Source organism: Hypanus sabinus, chromosome 7, assembly GCF_030144855.1.
Source record: "Hypanus sabinus isolate sHypSab1 chromosome 7, sHypSab1.hap1, whole genome shotgun sequence".
Lineage (NCBI taxonomy): Eukaryota > Metazoa > Chordata > Chondrichthyes > Myliobatiformes > Dasyatidae > Hypanus > Hypanus sabinus.
The window spans coordinates 2,450,429-2,471,631 of record NC_082712.1 but is presented as its reverse complement, the minus strand read 5'-3'; the positions used below and the strand labels follow the sequence as shown (position 1 = coordinate 2,471,631).

Here is a 21,203-nt window from a genome sequence, read left to right as displayed (position 1 = left end):
TTCCGGTCAGAGAGGCAGCCATCTACTACTGGGAACGAGAATCAGAATCGGCATGCTTCGGCAACCGGTTGTTGAAATGCCAATATGTGGGCCTCACCTGCGTAGGCAGTGGGTTAACTCCACCCACAGCAGGCTGTGGTCAGAGAACCGCAAGGAAGCCGCGGGCACGTGAGGGATGTGTGACCTGTGTCAAAAGATCCAAACAGCTGCTCTGAGGGCCAGAGTGATCTCTCCTCAAGGGGCAAATGAAGTAACTCCTGAGGGCAATCCACTCACCTCTGTCAGTAGAGCCCAACAGCACAGCTATCCTGCTGGCATCGGGCCGGGCTGGTGGATACACATCAATAAAGTATAATGGTACTGCACCCAAGCACACGGTGAGGTACAGTAAGCAGGTGTCCTGGCTCGAGCTTGTCTACCTTCCGCATCTCCGGCTGGGTGTATGGAGCCAACGGTACTGCCACCTCGCTCGAACTGGAGTTGAGGTGACTCATGCAGACCCTCCCCTGCCAATCCAGGAACTCAGTGGATTTGACTCCTGGAATAGTGTGGGTTTCCTCACTGCATACCTCCGTTCCCTGAGGACCGAGAGATGAGGGGACCTGGAGTAAGGCTCCCTGCTGCCATTAAGGCTCTCTACTGTCTCCTTCCTGCCAGCACCCAGGCTAGTGGGAGCAGGCCTCCTTACCCTGCGTCCATGCACCCCTAACCGGGCTTTCAGGAACTTCCTGAAACAGTGTCAGTACTAAACACTTCTGAATCCTTCACTATCTTTTTAACGATGGTGTAGACAGATCACACAACCCCAGACAGGTCTGTCCATTGGTCAGTGGTGAGTCGGGCCTTATATTGTCAGTGCCAAGTGTCAAATAAGAACTCCTGAATATCCTCCATGGGAACAGTCTCCGGCAGGGGCCAAGCAATCTATAAGACCGTAAGATATAGGAGCATTTGGCCCATCGAGTCTGCTCCACCATTTCATCATGGCTGATCCATTTTCCTTCTCAGCCCCAATCTCCTGTCTTCTTCCAGAATCTTTTCATGCCCTAGATAGTCAAGAATCTGTCAGCCTCTGTCTTTAGGTATGTGAAGAGGAAAAAATTAGTTAAGACCAAAGTTGGGCCCTTGAAGGCAGAAACAGGTGAATTTATTATGTAGAACAAGGAAATGGCAGACGAGTTGAAAAGGTACTTTGGATCTGTCTTCACTAGGGAAGACACAGACAATCTCCCAGATGTAATAGTGGCCAGAGAACCTAGGGAAGAACTGAAGGAAATTCACATTAGGCAGAAAATGGAGCTGGGTAGACTGATGGGACTGAAAGCTGATAAATCCCCAGGGCCTGATGGTCTGCATCCCAGGGTACTTAAGGAGGTGGCCCTAGAAATCGTGGAAGCATTGGTAATCATTTTCCAATGTTCTATAGATTCAGGATCAGTTCCTGCAGATTGGAGGGCAGCTAATGTTATCCCACTTTTTAAGAAAGGAGGGAGAGAGAAAACAGGGAATTATAGACCAGTTAGCCTGACATCAGTGGTGGGGAAGATGCTGGAGTCAATTATAAAAGATGAAACAGCGGCACATTTGGATAACAGTGACAGGATCGGTCTAAGTCAGCATGGATATACGAAGGGGAAATCATGCTTGTCTAATCTTCTGGAATTTTTTGAGAATGTAACTATGAAAATGGACAAGGCAGAGCCAGTGGATGTAGTGTACCTGGACTTTCAGAAAGCCTTTGATAAGGTCCCACATAGGAGATTAGTGGACAAAATTAGAGCACATGATATTGGGGGTAGGATACTGACATGGATAGAAAGTTGGAAGCACTGAGATGGCCTGTTTCCGTGCTGTAATTGTCATATGGTTATACACAAAATATAAAAGACGGGTACCAGTTAAACAACACGTATACTTAAAATCACAAAGCGCGTACTCCACAATCTGCCACTTGTGAGCACCTGAACTTGTGATGTGATCCCTGTTGTATTCTTTTGCATCACACTTGCAAAACGCACACGCTAATATACAGCTCCACGCACACGCTAATATACACTCCCCCATTTTGGTGTCCCAAAGTGTCGGTAATCCATCCCAGCAAATTAACATGCAGTTTCCTCACTCGCATAAACACACTTTTATATCTACCAGTTCAGCTCTCTGCATTTGTGATACCTTGTGTTCCCGTCCACCAACCTGAGCAGAAACAAGTGTAAGTGCTATTTAAGAAAATACCCACCCACTTCGACTTCCCAGATCACTGGCCACACGATGGGTCACGAAGGTATCCCACTTCTGACAGCAAATGTGTGAATGAAATCACCAGAGTGAGTGTTACTGGTAGTAGATACAGAGCAGCTTCTTTATTCAACAAAACAAGGTAAAGCAGGCATCATACAGATGCTTTCAGTGGAAAGGTCTCCTGGCCGAATGTGGGGCTCGATAGTCATTTGCAAAACACAAAGGACAATTCCATATCTACAAAGTATAGACAATGCTTTCCTTTGAAGCTACTTACAAACTTCACACTTTCTGATTCACATCCATCCCACAGATGCCAGCAGCGTCTGTGGACCGGGATTCATGGCTTTTAGGAATACATTGATCCAAATTAAATCAACAATACGTTTTCAAGGAACAGAAGACTGGTAGCCAGAGCCATTTGCTAAATGTAAATGACCTAAAATCGCTCAAGCATGTAGCCTCTCTGCTGCCTCAAAACTATCAGGCCCTCCATCTATCTTTGTATTAGCCACAAAGCCATCAATTCCTTCATCCAAATAATGTAAAAAGAACAGTCCCAACACTGACCTCCGTGGAACACCTCTAGTCATCAGCAGCCAACCAGAAAAGGCTTCCTTTGCCTCCTGCCAACCAGCCAATGCTCTATCCATGCTAATATCTTTCCTGTAACACGAGTGGCACCTTGTCAGAGGCCTTCTGAAAATCCAAGTACACAACATCTACCACTTCTCCTTTGTCTATCCTGCTTGTTATTTCCTCAAATAATTCCAACAGATTTGTCAGGCAAACCTGTTGGTGATAACATCTCTTCACTGATGATCAACACTGGGGTGTGTGCTCAGCACACTGTGCTACTCTCCATACCCAATGACTGTGTGGCCAGGCATAGCTCAAATACCATCTATAAATTTGCTGATGATACAAACATTGTTGGTAGAATCTCAGGTGGTGACGAGAGGGCATACAGGAATGAGATATGCCAACTAGTGGAATGGTGCCACAGCAACAATCTTGCACTCAATGTCAGTATGACAAAACAGCTGACTGCAGACTTCAGAAAGGGCACGTGATGACGAGAACGAAGGTGGGACCACTAAAGGATAAAGAAGGCAACATGTGCCTGGAGGCGGAGAGGTTGGGGAGGTCCTAAATGAATACTTTGCTTTAGTATTCGCAAGTGAAAAGGATCTTGATCAGGGTGAGGTCGAAATAGAGCAGGCCTGTGTGCTGGACAATGTGGAGATTAAGGAAGAAGTAGTGCCGGATCTTCTGAAAAACATCAAGATTAATAACTCCCCAGGGCCGGATATGATACACTCCAGGTTGTTGGAATTGAGAGAAGAGATTGCTGGAGCATTAGCCATGACCTTTGAATCCTTTTGGCTGCAGGGAAAGTGCCGGAGGACTGGAGAATGGCAAATGAAGTTCCCTTGTTTGAAAAAGGTAATAGGGAGAAACCTGGGAACTGTAGACCGATGAGTCTGACATCAGTGGTCTGCAAACTACAGGAAAGGATTCTTAAGGATAGGATCTACGAGCATTTGGAGAAGTACGGTCTACTCATTGATAGTCAACATGGCTTTGTGAAGAGAAAATTGTGCCTCACGAGACTGATTGAGCTTTTTGAAGGGGTAACAAAAGAAATTGATGAGGGTAGGGCAGTGGATGTGGTCTACATGGACTTTAGCAAGGCATTTGACAAGGTCCCTCATGAGAGACTCATCCGGAAAGTCATGAGGCATGGGATAAGTGGAACCTTGGCTGTTTGGATAAAAAATTGGCTTAAAGGAAGAAAGCAGAGGGTAGTTGTGGAAGGAAAGTATTCTGCCTGGAGGTCGGTGACTAGTGGAGTGCCACAGGGATCTGTCCTGGGGCTCCTTCTATTTGTGATTTTTATAAATAACCTGGATGTAGAAGTGGAAGGGTGGGTGAGTAAGTTTGCAGATGACACAAAGATTGGAGGAGTTGTGGATGGAACTGTAGATTGTCGAAGGATACAAGAGGATATAGACAGGCTGCAGAGTTGGGCAGAAAAATGGCAGGTGGAGCTCAATCCAGACAAGTGTGAGGTGATGCATTTTGGAAGGACAAACCAGAAGACTGAGTACAGGATTAATGGTCAGTTACTTAAGAGTTGGATGAACAAAGGAACCTTGGGGTTCAAATCCATACATCCCTCAAGGTCGCTGCACAGGTTGATAGGGTGGTTAAGAAGATCTATGGGTTGCTAGGCTTCATTAACAGGGGGATTGAGTTCAAGAGTAGAGAGATCATGTTGCAACTTTACAAATCTCTGGAGAGACCACAAGAGTATTGTGTTCAATTCTGGTCACCTCATTATAGGAAGGATGTGGAAGCTATGGAGAGGGTGCAGAGATTTATCAGGATGTTGTCTGGATTGGAGAATAAGTCATATGAAGCAAGGTTAGCAGAGCTGGGACTTTTCTCTTTGGAGCATAAAAGAACGAGAGGGGACTTGATAGAGGTCTACAAGATTATGAGAGGCATAGATAGGGTGGATAGTCAGTACTTGTTTCCCAGGGCACCAATAGCAAACACCAGAGAGCATATGTACAAAATTAAGGGAGGAAAGTTTAAGGGAGACATCAGGGGTAAGTTTTTTTACACAGAGGGTTGTGAGTGCCTGGAATGACTTGTCAGGGATGGTGGTGGAGGCTAAAACATTAGGGGTATTTAAGAGCCTCTTGGACAGGCACATGGATGAAAGAAAAATAGAGGGTTATAGTGTAGTGTGGGTTTAGTACTTAAGGATTATATGGGTTGGCACAACATGGAGGGCTGAAGGGCCTGTACGGTGCTATAGTGTTCTATGGTTCTATACCAATCCCCGTACAGGGATCAGAGGTGGAGAGAGTGACCCTCCCTCAGTACCTCCCCCCCACAGTGTGAACCCCCCTCAAAGACTCATCCTCCTTCAGTAACACCCCTCATAGACTGAAACTCCCTCAGTAACACCCCCTCATAGACTGACCCTCCCTCAGTAACACCTCCATAGACTGACCCGCCCTCAGTAACCCCTCCATAGACTGACCCTCCCTCAGTAACACCTCCATAGACTGACCCTCCCTCAGTAACATCCCCCCATAGACTGACCCTCCCTCAGTAACACCCCCCATAGACTGACCCTCCCTCAGTAACACCCCCCATAGACTGACCCTCCCTCAGTAACATCCCCCCATAGACTGACCCTCCCTCAGTAACACCCCCCCCCACACACATTGTGGTGTCCATGTTGAACTCTGACTAAAAGCAGACACACCACAGCCAGAACTTATGTCCAGGCGAATCGACAGACACAGTTTGCTCCATTTATAGTGCTGAACGTGTGACGGGTGGGGTTCTGTTGGCGCAGGGTGAACAGGGGAGCATCACAGCGCAGGACCCAGCAGCTGAGGGTTCACATTGATGGGGAGGGGTGTGGGGGAGAGAAGGGATCACAGGGAAGGTAGGGGTGGGGTGCAGGAGAGTGAGGAGGGGCACAGAGATGGAGAGGGGTGTAGGAGAGACAGGGATAACGGAGATGAGGAGGGGTGAGGTTATAGAAATGAGAAGAGTGAGTACAGAGACAGAGGAGGTCACATGGGTGGAGAGGGTGAGACCACAGAGATGGGGAGGGGTGCAGGGGAGCACAGAGATGGGGTGGGTGAGACCACAGAGATGGGGTGGGGTGCAGGGGAGCACAGAGATGGGGTGGGTGAGACCACAGAGATGGGGAGGGGTGCAGGGGAGCACAGAGATGGGGTGGGTGAGACCACAGAGATGGGGTGGGGTGCAGGGGAGCACAGAAATGGGTGGGGGTTACTGAAATGGGAAGGGGTGTTGGAGAGGAATGGGCTAATGGACGGGGTGGCATAAAGAGGAGTGGAGGGGCTCAGAGATGGGGAGTGGTGTAGGGGATGAGAAGGGTCAAAGGGATGGGGAGAGGGGGTTACGGAGACGGGGAGGGGTGTAGGGGATGAGGAGTCAAAAGGACAGGGAGAGGGGGTTACGGAGACGGGGAGGGGTGTAGGGGATGAGAAGGGTCAAAGGGATGGGGAGAGGGGGTTACGGAGACGGGGAGGGGTGTAGGGGATGAGGAGTCAAAAGGACAGGGAGAGGTGGGGTTACGGAGACGGGGAGGGGTGTAGGGGATGAGGAGTCAAAAGGACAGGGAGAGGTGGGGTTACGGAGACGGGGAGGGGTGTAGGGGATGAGGAGTCAAAAGGACAGGGAGAGGTGGGGTTACGGAGACGGGGAGGGGTGTAGGGGATGAGAAGGGTCAAAGGGATGGGGAGAGGGGGTTACGGAGACGGGGAGGGGTGTAGGGGATGAGGAGTCAAAAGGACAGGGAGAGGGGGTTACGGAGACGGGGAGGGGTGTAGGGGATGAGAAGGGTCAAAGGGATGGGGAGAGGGGGTTACGGAGACGGGGAGGGGTGTAGGGGATGAGGAGTCAAAAGGACAGGGAGAGGTGGGGTTACGGAGACGGGGAGGGGTGTAGGGGATGAGGAGTCAAAAGGACAGGGAGAGGTGGGGTTACGGAGACGGGGAGGGGTGTAGGGGATGAGGAGTCAAAAGGACAGGGAGAGGTGGGGTTACGGAGACGGGGAGGGGTGTAGGGGATGAGAAGGGTCAAAGGGATGGGGAGAGGGGGTTACGGAGACGGGGAGGGGTGTAGGGGATGAGAAGGGTCAAAGGGATGGGGAGAGGGGGTTACGGAGACGGGGAGGGGTGTAGGGGAGTAGGGTCACAGGGACCAGGAGGGGCATAGGGGAGGGACGGGTGACAGACACACAGTGGAGTATAAGAGTGGGAGGGGTTACAGAGACAAGGAGGGGTGTAGGAGAGACAGAGGGATTTAGGAGTGGGAGGGGTTACAGAGATGGGGAGGGGTTTAGGAATGGGAGGGGTCACAGACGGGGTATGGGGAGGGAGAGGGTTATAGAGACGGAGGGATTTAGGAATGGGAGGGGTCACAGACGGGGTATGGGGAGGGAGAGGGTTATAGAGGGAGGGATTTAGGAGTGGGAGGGGTTACATAGATGGGGTGTAGGGAGGTTACAGAGATGTGGTGTAGGGGAGGGAGGGAGGGGGTTACAGAGATGGGGAGGGGTTTAGGAATGAGGGGTCACAGACGGGGTATGGGGAGGGAGAGGGTTATAGAGACGGAGGGATTGAGGAATGAGAGGGGTCACAGACGGGGTATGGGGAGGGAGAGGGTTATAGAGGCAGGGAGGGAATTAGGTGTGGGAGAGGTTACATAGACAGGGAGGGGTGTAGGAGAGGCAGGAGGTTAGGAGAGGGAGACTGGGAGGTGTATAGGAGTGGGAGGGGTTACAGAGACGGAGGGATTTAGGAATGGGAGGGGTCACAGACGGGGCATGGGGAGGGAGAGGGTTATAGAGATGGAGGGATTGAGGAATGAGAGGGGTCACAGACGGGGTATGGGGAGGGAGAGGGTTATAGAGACGGAGGGATTGAGGAATGAGAGGGGTCACAGACGGGGTATGGGGAGGGAGAGGGTTACAGAGACGGAGGGATTGAGGAATGAGAGGGGTCACAGACGGGGGGTATAGGGAGGGAGAGGGTTACAGTGGCGGGGAGGGATTTAGGTGTGGGAGAGGTTACATAGACAGGGAGAGGCAGGAGGTTAGGAGAGGGAGACGGGGAGGGGTATAGGAGTGGGAGGGGTCACAGACGGGGTATGGGGAGGGAGAGGGTTATAGAGACGGAGGGATTTAGGAATGGGAGGGGTCACAGACGGGGTATGGGGAGGGAGAGGGTTATAGAGACGGAGGGATTTAGGAGTGGGAGGGGTTACATAGATGGGGTGTGGGGAGGTTACAGAGATGTGGTGTAGGGGAGGGAGGGAGGGGGTTACAGAGATGGGGAGGGAGAGGGTTATAGAGACGGAGGGATTGAGGAATGAGAGGGGTCACAGACGGGGTATGGGGAGTGAGAGGGTTATAGAGGCAGGGAGGGATTTAGGTGTGGGAGAGGTTACATAGACAGGGAGGGGTGTAGGAGAGGCAGGAGGTTAGGAGAGGGAGACTGGGAGGTGTATAGGAGTGGGAGGGGTTACAGAGACGGAGGGATTTAGGAATGGGAGGGGTCACAGACGGGGCATGGGGAGGGAGAGGGTTATAGAGATGGAGGGATTGAGGAATGAGAGGGGTCACAGGCGGGGTATGGGGAGGGAGAGGGTTACAGAGACGGAGGGATTGAGGAATGAGAGGGGTCACAGATGGGGGGTATAGGGAGGGAGAGGGTTACAGTGGCGGGGAGGGATTTAGGTGTGGGAGAGGTTACATAGACAGGGAGAGGCAGGAGGTTAGGAGAGGGAGACGGGGAGGGGTATAGGAGTGGGAGGGGTTACAGAGACGGAGGGATTTAGGAATGGGAGGGGTCACAGACGGGGTATGGGGAGGGAGAGGGTTACAGAGGCGGGGAGGGATTTAGGTGTGGGAGAGGTTACATAGACAGGGAGAGGCAGGAGGTTAGGAGAGGGAGACGGGGAGGGGTATAGGAGTGGGAGGGGTTACAGAGACGGAGGGATTTAGGAATGGGAGGGGTCACAGACGGGGTATGGGGAGGGAGAGGGTTACAGAGGCGGGGAGGGATTTAGGTGTGGGAGAGGTTACATAGACAGGGAAAGGCAGGAGGTTAGGAGAGGGAGACGGGGAGGGGTATAGGAGTGGGAGGGGTTACAGAGACGGAGGGATTTAGGAATGGGAGGGGTCACAGACGGGGTATGGGGAGGGAGAGGGTTACAGAGGCGGGGAGGGATTTAGGTGTGGGAGAGGTTACATAGACAGGGAAAGGCAGGAGGTTAGGAGAGGGAGACGGGGAGGGGTATAGGAGTGGGAGGGGATACACAGACATGGTGATGTGTAGGGGTACAGAAGAGTTACAGAGTGGGGAAGGGGTGTAGGGTTTGGAACTTGGAACATTGTAAAATGATGACGGAGGAGTCGTAATGAGAAACAGGGAGATGGTGGAGGGGCCAGTAAGGCCGACAGTGGGAAACACCAGCAATGTGGCGGAAATTCAGGGGACGGGGCAGAAGTGAGTGTGGCGGCCATTGTCAAGGAGGTGGTGTTTGGACCCAATAACTGGATCAATGGACTACAGCCCAGGGTTCTGAAAGGGGTAGCCGAAGAGATTGCTAGTAGTGATCTTTCAAGAATCACAGGAGCCCTGGAGGGTAAATCACAAAAATGAGGAAGGGAGGCAAAAGACAGGAGGCTCGACGCCAGTTAGTCTGGCTTCAGTTGGTAAAATTTGGTTCGACTGTTGAGGACATTTCAGTCTCGTTAAGGGGAGAGATTTCCTGGCAAATCTGTTAGAATTCTTTCAGACAAAGGAGTTGCACTGGAGGCCTTCCCACACGTAGATCATGGACCTGTGGCTGGAGGGCTTTAAAGAAGCGGGGAAGGGTGTGCGTACTGTGGTTTGGTCCCGCGGTTGGGGAGCGGGGCTACGCCTCCCCGGATTTGCACAGAGTGTGTTTCTGCAATGCTAGCCTCAGAACGTTGACAGCGAAGTTGACATCCTCCTGGGAGATGCACATCGGGGGTTTGATACGGAATGTCTGTGGGAGAGAGCAGACAGACGGGTCAGAAAGATGGATGGGAAGATCTGACAGATGGACGGGCGAGGGTCAGATGGAGGGTCAGGGGTTAAATGGCAGGTGAGAAGTCAGACAAAGGGACAGATTCAGACAGAATGGGGGCCTGATCTTCTGGCCTGCCCATCACCTCCCTCTGGTGCTCCTCCCCACTTTTATTTCTCCCAGAGCCTTCTGCCCTCTCCTGTCAGACTCCCCTTCTCCAGCCCTGCATCTCTTTCAGCAATAAATTTCCCAGCTCTTTACTTCATCCCTCCCCCCTCCAGGTTTCACCAGTCACCTCGTGTTCCTCACTCCCCTCCCCACAACTTTTCAATCTGCTCCTCAGCTTTGTTCTCCGGTCCTGCCAAAGGGTCTTGGTCTGAACTGTCGACTACTTTTTCAATAGATCCTGAGATTCTCCAGCATTTTGTGTCTCCAGCATCTACAGATTCTCTCGAGCTTAGGACGAGGATGGAGAAAGATGGACGGAACGGTCAGCTGGGGCCAGGTTTGACAGGTAGTGGCTGGGCCGGGCGGACGGGGGAGGGAGAGGGGTTGGGGCTGGTCACCTGTCCGTAGATGCCGCCGATGCCCAGGAGCAGTCCCATCTCCCGGCAGTCCTCCCAGATCCGGTGCACGTCCGCCGGTGGCAGCGGTTCCCGACTCTCCTGGCGGAGGACACAACGGTCAACATCACGCCGAGCTTGGAATCATGGGTCATGAGGGCTTTCCAAAGTTTAATATTCCCCCAGACAGAGGAGGCCGTTGTGTCCATTGAGACTGGCCAGCCACCCAGTATACCTGCACCAGCCTCTGGGTGAGTGTGCAGAAAGGGGAGGAAGGATTCCGAGCGGTGGGTAGGGTTAGGAACGGGTGCGGGATGTGAACAACTCCCACTTGCCCGCCACCATCACCGTGAAATACAATTGTTCTGTCCCCTCCCGCCGGTGCCAAGCATGTACACTGAGTGCATGGGGCCCGCTCACCTTGCTGCGCACCAGCTCCAGGCCAACCATCAGACCCTTACCGCGCACATCCCCCACCACCTCGAACTCCTGCCGCAGCTCGCTCAGCTGCAGCATCAGATCGGTGCCTCGGTCCCCGGCCTTCTCCATCAGTCCCTCCTCGTCGATCACCTGTGGAGCAGGCAAAGCGTCAGCCCACCGACCGGGCACACGGACCCACAGAGGGTCATCCCACCGACCGGGCACACGGACCCACAGAGGGTCATTCCACCGACCGGGCACACGGACCCAGAGAGGGTCATCCCACCGACCAGGCACACGGACCCAGAGAGGGTCATCCCACCGACCGGGCACACGGACCCAGAGAGGGTCATTCCACCGACCGGGCACAGGGACCCACAGAGAGTCATCCCACCGACCGGGCACACGGACCCACAGAGGGTCATCCCACCGACCGGGCACACGGACCCACAGAGGGTAATCCCACCGACCGGGCACACGGACCCACAGAGGGTCATTCCACCGACCGGGCACAGGGACCCACAGAGAGTCATCCCACCGACCGGGCACACGGACCCACAGAGGGTCATCCCACCGACCGGGCACACGGACCCACAGAGGGTCATCGCACCGACCGGTCACACGGACCCACAGAGGGTCATCGCACCGACCGGGCACACGGACCCACAGAGGGTCATCCCACCGACCGGGCACACGGACCCACAGAGGGTCATCCCACCGACCGGGCACACGGACCCACAGAGGGTCATCCCACCGACCGGGCACACGGACCCACAGAGGGTCATCCCACCGACCGGGCACACGGTTCCCAGAGAGGGTCATCCCACCGACCGGGCACACGGACCCACAGAGGGTCATCCCACCGACCGGGCACACGGACCCACAGAGGGTCATCCCACCGACCGGGAACACCGTTCCCAAAGAGGGTCATCCCACCGACCGGGCACACGGACCCAGAGAGAGTCATCCCACCGACCGGGCACACGGACCCAGAGAGGGTCATCCCACCGACCGGGCACACGGACCCACAGAGGGTCATCCCACCGACCGGGCACACGGACCCACAGAGGGTCATCCCACCGACCGGACACACGGACCCACAGAGGGTCATCCCACCGACCGGGCACACGGACCCACAGAGGGTCATCCCACCGACCGGGCACACGGACCCACAGAGGGTCATCCCACCGACCGGGCACATGGACCCACAGAGGGTCATCCCACCGACCGGGCACACGGACCCACAGAGGGTCATCCCACCGACCGGGCACACAGTTCCCAGAGAGGGTCATCCCACCAACCGGGAACACGGACCCACAGAGGGTCATCCCACCGACCGGGAACACGGACCCAGAGAGGGTCATCCCAGCGACCGGGCACACAGTTCCCAGAGAGGGTCATCCCACCGACCGGGCACACCGTTCCCACAGAGGGTCATCCCACCGACCGGGCACACGGACCCACAGAGGGTCATCCCACCGACCGGGCACACAGTTCCCAGAGAGGGTCATCCCACCGACCGGGAACACGGACCCACAGAGGGTCATCCCACCGACCGGGAACACGGACCCAGAGAGGGTCATCCCAGCGACCGGGCACACGGCCCCACAGAGGGTCATCCCACCGACCGGGCACACAGTTCCCAGAGAGGGTCATCCCACCGACCGGGCACACCGTTCCCACAGAGGGTCATCCCACCGACCAGGCACACGGACCCACAGAGGGTCATCCCACCGACCAGGCACACGGACCCACAGAGGGTCATCCCACCGACCAGGCACACGGACCCACAGAGGGTCATCCCACCGACCGGGCACACGGACCCAGAGAGGGTCATCCCACCGAGCGGGCACACGGACCCAGAGAGAGTCATCCCACCGACCGGGCACACGGACCCACAGAGGGTCATCCCACCGACCGGGAACACCGTTCCCAAAGAGGGTCATCCCACTGACCAGAGGACCCAAAATTGCACACTGCACCTCGTGCCGAGGTTGCGCAAGCTGTGTGTGCCGTGAGGTAGTACGGTTTCCGTCAGGGCTCCACTCGTGTAGAGATGGAGTAGCACTGTGTCCGGTCAGCCCGTCCACCCTCAATCCCGGCTGTCACCTGGAGCACGGCAGATCCGATTGCACAGGCCAGTGGGCCCCCGCCGAACGTGTTGAAGTGGCGGGCTTCACGCATGCAGGCGGCGATATCTGTAAAATGGCAGTAGAGGAAGACAGGCGATACACATTCACCCCTCCCTCCAGCCTCATTTCCCCTCTCCCTCGACAAAGTTCCTTCTCCCTTCCCCTCTCCCAACTCCTGCCCCGGCACTCCTCCCGTATTCACTCTTCCAGCCCTGGGAACCACCGGGGAGCTGTCCGGACAGTAGAAATTTCTCCAGTCAACCCCCATCCCTGCCAACGAAGGACCAGGTGAGAGGGTCAGATGTGTGGGCTGGGGGTGAGATGGTCAGTCCCGTGGGTCAGTGCTGCGGAGCCCAGCTTGGCCGTTCTCTCACCTGCTGTGGTGACCACGGCCCCCATGGGGAAGCCATTTCCCATGCTCTTTGCCATGGTGACAATGTCGGGGGTCACCCCGTGGCTCTGGAAGCCCCAGAAGTGGCTGCCCAAGCGTCCGAAGCCCGTCTGCACCTGAGGCCAAAGGTTAGGGGTCAGTGGGTGGTCAAAGTTCATCCCGCGGGAGATGGACACCGACCACGTGGGATAACCTCAGCCCGCGTAACCCCGATCACGTGGGACGCTGTCTGCGCCATGCCCCCAGGTCACGTGGCAACCATGGTGAGCCCACCCCAGCTGCACCCGAACACATTGGATAAAAGCCCGACATGACGTCCAACCACACGGTAAAGACGACAACTACGCCAGAATGCGTGGCACGAAACATGCACGGCGCCCAACCAGGTGAGGCACGTGACGTGAAATCCTCCTTCTTGCGGTGACTGAGCACGTGGAAACCAAGATGGCTGACATGCGTGGTACTGGTGATGATGTGTGTCCTGCCGACACCCACCTCGTCAGAGATGTAGAGGCCTCCTCTCTCGCGGATGATGTTGGCGACCTCGCTGAGGAAGCCCCGCGGGTATTGCACCACACCGCTCACCCCCTGTGGGGACAGAGGATGGGGTGAGCACAGAGAGCCGGAACACATTCCTCGTACACCATTCCCCTTGGACCTGGACCTTCCAGTTGGCAACAATAATCATAACACAGGTTGCTGCACCCTGTGGGGCGAGCATGGGGGAAAGCAGGTATGGGGCAGTGGGAGGAAGGTAGGCTCGACAGATGGAACTGAGTTGTGAAATGGGTAGCACAACCACAATGGACAGAATGGCCACAAATGCTAGTGGATTTCTGTGATTTGGGGGTTGTGTCCTCCCCTTCCTTTCATACCAGAGCCAGGTGCCCCCACCCCAGTTCTCACCCTCACTCACCCACTCCCCATCATCCTTCGCCTGCCTCTCCCTAAACCCCTCTGGATTTATGTCACAATCATCCCTTCCCACCCTTATCCCCACCACCCCACCCTCTCCATCATCTGCATCTCTCTCAACCTTCCCCTCCACCTCATCACTCCATAATCCCTACTTCTCTCTTCACCGTCAATCACCCACCCTCCTCCACCACTCCCCTCCCCCAATCCACGTTCTTGTCTCAGCCGGCCCGCGCCCCCTCCGCCACCGTCCGTCACCTGGATGGGCTCAGCGATGAACCCGGCCACCCGCTGGGGCACCGCAGACAGCAGCAGCTCCCGGAACTCGGACAGGTAGGCCTCCCTGGCCTGGCACTCGCCTGTGTCTGGAGGAGAAGCAGTGTTGACAGAGCAGGGCTTCATCAACCCACCAGTCCAGCTCCTCAAACCCACGCCCACCCTGCCCTTCTGTACCCAGTGCATGCCCGCCTACACCTCACTTCCCTTCCTGCCCCCTGCTCACCAGCCCAACCACCCTTCCCTTATTCACCACCCTGACCTTCACCCCCTTGAAAGCCACACCTCATCTCCTCTCTCCCTCCCCACCCATCCTTCAGCCCACACCCTGTCCCCTCATCACCCTCCAAACCTTCATCATCTACACCAGAAACTCCACACCCACCGTTCACTCCCGATCCTGCCACCTCATCACCCTCCAAACCTTCACCATCTACACCAGAAACTCCACACCCACCGTTCACTCCCGAGCCTGTCCCCTCATCACCCTCCAACCCTTCACCATCTGCACCAGAAACCCCACACCCACCGTTCACTCCCGAGCCTGCCCCCTCATCACCCTCATCACCCTCCAACCCTTCACCATCTGCACCAGAAAATCCACACCCACCATTCACTCCCGAGCCTGCCCCCTCATCACCCTCCAACCCTTCACCATCTGCACCAGAAAATCCACACCCACCATTCACTCCCGAGCCTGCCCCCTCATCGCCCTCCAACCCTTCACCATCTGCACCAGAAAATCCACACCCACCGTTCACTCCCGAGCCTGTCCCCTCATCACCCTCCAACCCTTCACCATCTGCACCAGAAACCCCACACCCACCGTTCACTCCCGAGCCTGCCCCCTCATCACCCTCATCACCCTCCAACCCTTCACCATCTGCACCAGAAAATCCACACCCACCATTCACTCCCGAGCCTGTCCCCTCATCACCCTCCAACCCTTCACCATCTGCACCAGAAAATCCACACCCACCATTCACTCCCGAGCCTGCCCCCTCATCGCCCTCCAAACCTTCACCATTTGCACCAGAAACTCCACACCCACCGTTCACTCCCGAGCCTGCCCCCTCATCACCCTCCAACCCTTCACCATCTGCACCAGAAACTCCACACCCACCGTTCACTCCCGAGCCTGCCCCCTCATCACCCTCCAAACCTTCACCATCTGCACCAGAAACTCCACACCCACCGTTCACTCCCGAGCCTGCCCCCTCATCAACCTCCAACCCTTCACCATCTGCACCAGAAACTCCACACCCACCGTTCACTCCCGAGCCTGCCCCCTCATCACCCTCCAAACCTTCACCATCTGCACCAGAAACCCCACGCCCACCGTTCACTCCCGAGCCTGCCCCCTCATCGCCCTCCAACCCTTCACCATCTGCACCAGAAACCCCACACCCACTGTTCACTCCCGAGCCTGCCCCCTCATCGCCCTCCAACCCTTCACCATCTGCACCAGAAACTCCATACCCACCGTTCACTCCCGATCCTGCCCCCTCATCACCCTCCAAGGGGATCTGATTGAAAAGTTTTAGATAATTAAAGGATTTGATAGGATTGAGGCAGGAAATATGTTCCAGATGTTGGGAGAGTCCAGTACCAGAGGGCATGGATTGAGAATAAGAGGTCGGTTATTTAAAACAGAGTTGAGGAAGAGCTTCTTCTCCCAGAGAGTTGTGGAGGTGTGGAATGCACTGCCTCGGAAGACGGTGGAGGCCAATTCTCTGGATGCTTTCAAGAAGGAGTTAGATAGATATCTGATGGATAGGGGAATCAAGGGATATGGGGACAAGGCAGGGACTGGGTATTGCTAGTGAATGATCAGCCATGATCTCAGAATGGCGGTGCAGACTCGAGGGGCCGAATGGTCTACTTCTGCACCTATTGTCTATTGTCTACAGACATTTCCCCCACAGACAGACATTTCCCCACAGACAGACATTTCTCCCACAGAGACATTTCTCCCACAGAGACATTTCTCCAACAGACAGACATTTCCCCACAGATAGACATTTACCCACAGACAGACATATCCTGACAGACAGACATTTCCCTACCAATAGATATTAACCACCTGCAGGCATTTCCCCCACAGGCAGGCATTTCTCCCACCCACAATCATTCCTCCAGAAGCAGACATTTCCTCTACAGACAGATATTTTCCGTAAAGACAGACATTTAGCCCAGAGAAAGACAATTTCCCCCCCCAGAAAGAGCTGCTCCCTAGTGAGAGACATAGCACAAAGTGATCTAGGAATAATGGTGCACAGTTCCCTGAAGGTGGAATCTCATGTGGAGAGGGTGGTGAAGAAAGCTTTTGGTATGCTGGCCTTTATAAATCAGAGCATCGAGTGTAGGGTAAAAACACAAAATGCTGGCAGAACTCAGCAGGCCAGACAGCATCTATGGCAGTGACGACGTTTCGGGCCGAAACCCTTCATCAGGAGTGAAGTAACATGGAATGGTCGAGGGGGGATAAGAAGTGGGGGGAGGGATGAAGTAGAGAGCTGGGAAGTGATAGGCTGGAGGGAAATGGGCTCGGGGGAAGGTGGAGAATTATGGGAAATAAAAGAGAAAGAAAGGTAGGGCTGGGGGGAGATTATAGTGAGGGGGAAAAAAGAGAGAGAAAGAGAACCAGACTGAAATAATAGATAGGGATTGGGGTAAGGGTGGGGGGGCAGGGGTATCAACGGAGGTCAGTGAGTTGGATGTTCATGCCGGCAGGTAGGAGGCTACCTGGGCGGGAGATAAGGTATTGCTCCATCGAACTGCGTGCGGCCTCATCTTGACGGTACAGGAGGCCATGGACAGACATGTCGGAGTGGGAGTGGTCTGTGGAATTGAAGTGTGTGGCCACAGGGAGATCCCACCACTGCTGGAGGACTGAGCGCCAGTGTTCGGAGAAACGGTCTCCCAGTCTGCGGCGGGTCTCCCCAATGTATAAATGGTCACATCGGGAGCACGAGATACAGTATGTCACCCCAGTTGACTCGCAGGTGAAGTGGTGCCTCACCTGAAAGGACTGTCTGGGGCCTGGGATGGTGGTGAGGGAAGAAGTGTGGGGGCAGGTGTAGCACTTCTTCTGTTTGCAGGGATGAGTGCCCGGAGGGAGGTCGGTGGGGAGGGATGGGGGGGATGAATGGACAAGGGAGTCGCGTAGGGAGCGATCCCTGCGGAAAGACGAGAGTGGGGGGAGGGGAAGGTGTGGTTGGTGGTGGGATCACGTAGGAGGTGGCGGAAGTTACGGAGGATTATACGTTGGATCTGTAGGCTGGTAGGGTGATAGGTGAGGACCAGGGGGACTCTATCCCTGGTGGGCTGGCGGGGGGATGGGGTGAGGGCAGAGGTGGGTGAAATACAGGAGACGCGATGGAGGGCAGAGTTGATAGTGGAGGAAGGGAAGCCCCTTTCTTTAAAAAAGGAAGACATCTCTTTTGTCCTAGAATGAAAGGCCTCATCCTGAGAGCAGATGTGGCGGAGGCAGAGGAATTGTGAGAAGGGGATATCATTTTTGCAGGAGACAGGGTGGGAGGAGGAATAGTCCAGGTAGCTGTGAGAATCTGTAGGTTTGTAGTAGACATCGGTGGATAGGCTGTCTCCAGAGATAGAAACAGAAAGATCTAGAAAGGGGAGGGAGGTGTCAGAAATAGACCCTTACCCCATCCCTATCTATAATTTTAGTCTGGTTCTCTTTCTCTCTCTTTCCCCCCTCACTATAATCTCCCCCCAGCCCTAACTTTCTTTCTCTTTTATTTCCCATAATTCTCCACCTTCCCCCGAGCCCATTTCCCTCCATCCTATCACTTCCCAGCTCTCTACTTCATCCCTCCCCCCACTTCCTACCCCCCCCCCCGACCATCCCATGTTACTTCACTCCTGGTGAAGGGTTTCGGCCCGAAACGTCGTCACTACCTCCTCCCGTAGATGCTGTCTGGCCTGCTAAGTTCTGCCAGCATTTTGTGTTTTTATTTATTTACAGCATCTGCAGATTCACTCATGTTGCCATTAAGTATAGGAGTGGGGATGTAATATTAAAATTGTACAAGGCATTGGTGAGGCCAAATTTGGAGTATTGTGTACAGTTCTGGTCCCGAATTATAGGAAAGATGTCAACAAAATAGAGAGAGTACAGAGAAGATTTACTAGAATGTTACCTGGGTTTCAGCACCTAAGTTACAGGGAAAGGCTGAACAAGTTAGGTCTTTATTCTTTGGAGCGTAGAAAGTTGAGGGGGGACTTGATAGAGGTATTTAAAATTATGAGGGGGATAGATCAAGTTGATGTGGATAGGCTTTTTCCATTGAGATCGGGAGATTTAAACAAGAGGACATGAGTTGAGAGTTAGGGGGCAAAAGTTTAAGGGTAGCACGAGGGGGGACTTCTTTACTCAGAGTCGTAGCTGTGTGGAACGAGCTTCCAGTAGAAGTGGTAGAAGCAGGTTCAATTTTGTCATTTAAAAAAATTGAATAGGTATACAGACAGGAAAGGAGTGGAGGGTTATGGGCTGAGTGCGGGTCAGTGGGACTAGGTGAGAGTAAGCGTTCAGCACGGACTAGAAGGGCCGAGATGGGCTGTTTCCGTGCTGTGATTGTTATATGGTTATATTTACCAGCAGTCAGACATTTCCCCACCAATTGACATTACTCCATCTACAGACATTTGCCCCATAGACTGACATTCCCCCACCCAGACATTTCCCCACAAACAGACATTTCCCCCACCCTCAGATATTTCCCCACTGATGGATATTACCCCACCTACAGACATTTACCCACAGACTTTTCCCCCACAGACATTATCCCACTCAGACATCCCCCCTACAGACATTTCCCTGACTGCTTGATATTTCCCCACCTACATTTACCCACAGACTTTTCCCCCACAGACATTATCCCACTCAGACATCCCCCCTACAGACATTTCCCTGACTGCTTGATATTTCCCCACAGACAGACATTTCTCCCACAAACAGACATAACCCACACAGACATTTACCCCATAGGCAATTTTCCCAGAGACAAATATTTCCATAAGACAAAGGAGCAGAAGTCGGCCATTTGGCCCATCAAGTCTGCTCTGCCATTTTATCATTAGCTGATCCAATCTCCCATTTAGTCCCACTCCCCCGCCTTCTCACCATAACCTTTGATGCCCTGGCTATTCAAGATACCTAACAATTTCTGCCTTAAACACACCCAATGACTTGACCTCCACTGCCACCCGTGGCAACAAATTCCACAGATTCACCACCCTCTGGCTAAAAAAATTTCTTTGCATCTCTGTTCTGAATGGGCGCCCTTCAATCCTTAAGTCATGTCCTCTCGTACTAGACTCCCCCACCATGGGAATCAACTTTGCCACATCCACTCTGTCCATGCCTTTCAACATTTGAAATGTTTCTACGAGATCCTCTTCATTCTTCTAAACTCCAAGGAGTACAGTCCAAGAGCGGTCAAACATTCCTCATATGTTAACCCTCTCATTCCCAGAATCATTCTCTGAACCCTCTCCAATGTCAGCACATCCTTTCTTAAATAAGGAGCCCAAAACTGCACACAATACTCCAAGGGTGGTCTCACAAGAGCCTTATAGAGCCTCAACATCACATCCCTGCTCTTATATTCTATTCCTCTAGAAATTAATGCCAACATTGCATTCACCTTCTTCACCACCGACTCAACTTGGAGGTTAACCTTTAGGGTATCCTGCACGAGGACTCCCAAGTCCCATTGCATTTCAGAACTTTGAATTCTCTCCCTATTTAAATAATAGTCTGCCCGTTTATTTCTTCTACCAAAGTGCATGACCGTACACTTTCCAACATTGTAATTCCGGTTTTTATAAAAGATTTATTTTGTGATGGTCGATTGATGACTTTTGAAGAGTTAATTAACAAATATTCTTTTGCCCATACATATTTTTTGCAATATTTTCAGGTTAGACATTTTTTACAACAATATTCGCCTAAGTTTCCTTATCTACATGAATCTGATTTGTTGGATACCATTTTGAAGTTGAATCCTTTAGTGTGAGGTTCCATTAGCAGAATTTATAATTTATTTTTGTTGCAAAAAGAGAACCTACCACTAATGATTAAACAAGATTGGGAGAGAGAACTTAATATGACCTTTGTTGATGAAGATTGGGTTCGAATTTTGAAAAACGTAAATTCTTCTTCTATATGCGCCAACCACTATTTAATTCAATTTAAAATTGTCCATCGTTATTATTTAACAAAGGAGAGACTATCTAAAATATTTCCTAGTGTTGATATTTACTGTGATATATGTAAAACTGAAGTAGCTACTTTGTCAAGATGTTCTGGTCATGTTCTTCATTAAAATCATTTTGGAAATCTTTATTTTATGACAATAGACAATAGGTGCAGGAGTAGGCCATTCGGCCCTTCTAGCCAGCACCGCCGTTCACTGTGATCATGGCTGATCATACACAATCAGTACCCCGTTCCTGCCCTCTCCCCATATCCCTTGACCCCGCTATCTATAAGAGCTCTATCTAACTCTCTCTTGAATGCATCCAGAGACTTGGCCTCCACTGCCTTCTGGGGCAGAGCATTTCACATATCCACCACTCTCTGGGTGAAAAAGTTTTTCCGCATCTCAGTTCTAAATGGCCTACCCC

The 21,203-nt window shown here is 53.2% G+C and overlaps 1 protein-coding gene across 5 annotated transcripts in view; it reads right to left on the bottom strand.

Annotated features, from left to right (window-relative positions):
* Nucleotides 1-1,031: 1,031 nt before the first annotated feature.
* The window catches only part of agxt2 (alanine--glyoxylate aminotransferase 2), a 56,137-nt gene continuing 35,965 nt past the window's right edge, over nucleotides 1,032-21,203 (bottom strand). The window contains exons 8-15 of one of the 5 annotated variants that reach the window (XM_059974048.1): nucleotides 14,535-14,641; nucleotides 13,857-13,949; nucleotides 13,345-13,477; nucleotides 12,948-13,036; nucleotides 10,880-10,988; nucleotides 10,422-10,520; nucleotides 9,690-9,834; nucleotides 1,032-1,266 (exon numbers count right to left, since the gene is read on the bottom strand). In XM_059974048.1, the coding sequence (XP_059830031.1) occupies nucleotides 1,047-1,266; nucleotides 9,690-9,834; nucleotides 10,422-10,520; nucleotides 10,880-10,988; nucleotides 12,948-13,036; nucleotides 13,345-13,477; nucleotides 13,857-13,949; nucleotides 14,535-14,641 (995 nt within the window). In that variant the 3' untranslated portion in view covers nucleotides 1,032-1,046. Of the gene's footprint in view, nucleotides 1,267-2,344; nucleotides 9,835-10,421; nucleotides 10,521-10,838; nucleotides 10,989-12,947; nucleotides 13,037-13,344; nucleotides 13,478-13,856; nucleotides 13,950-14,534; nucleotides 14,642-21,203 lie in introns of those variants that run through there. The other 4 variants (XM_059974051.1, XM_059974049.1, XM_059974052.1 and 1 more) reach the window with 4 other exon arrangements.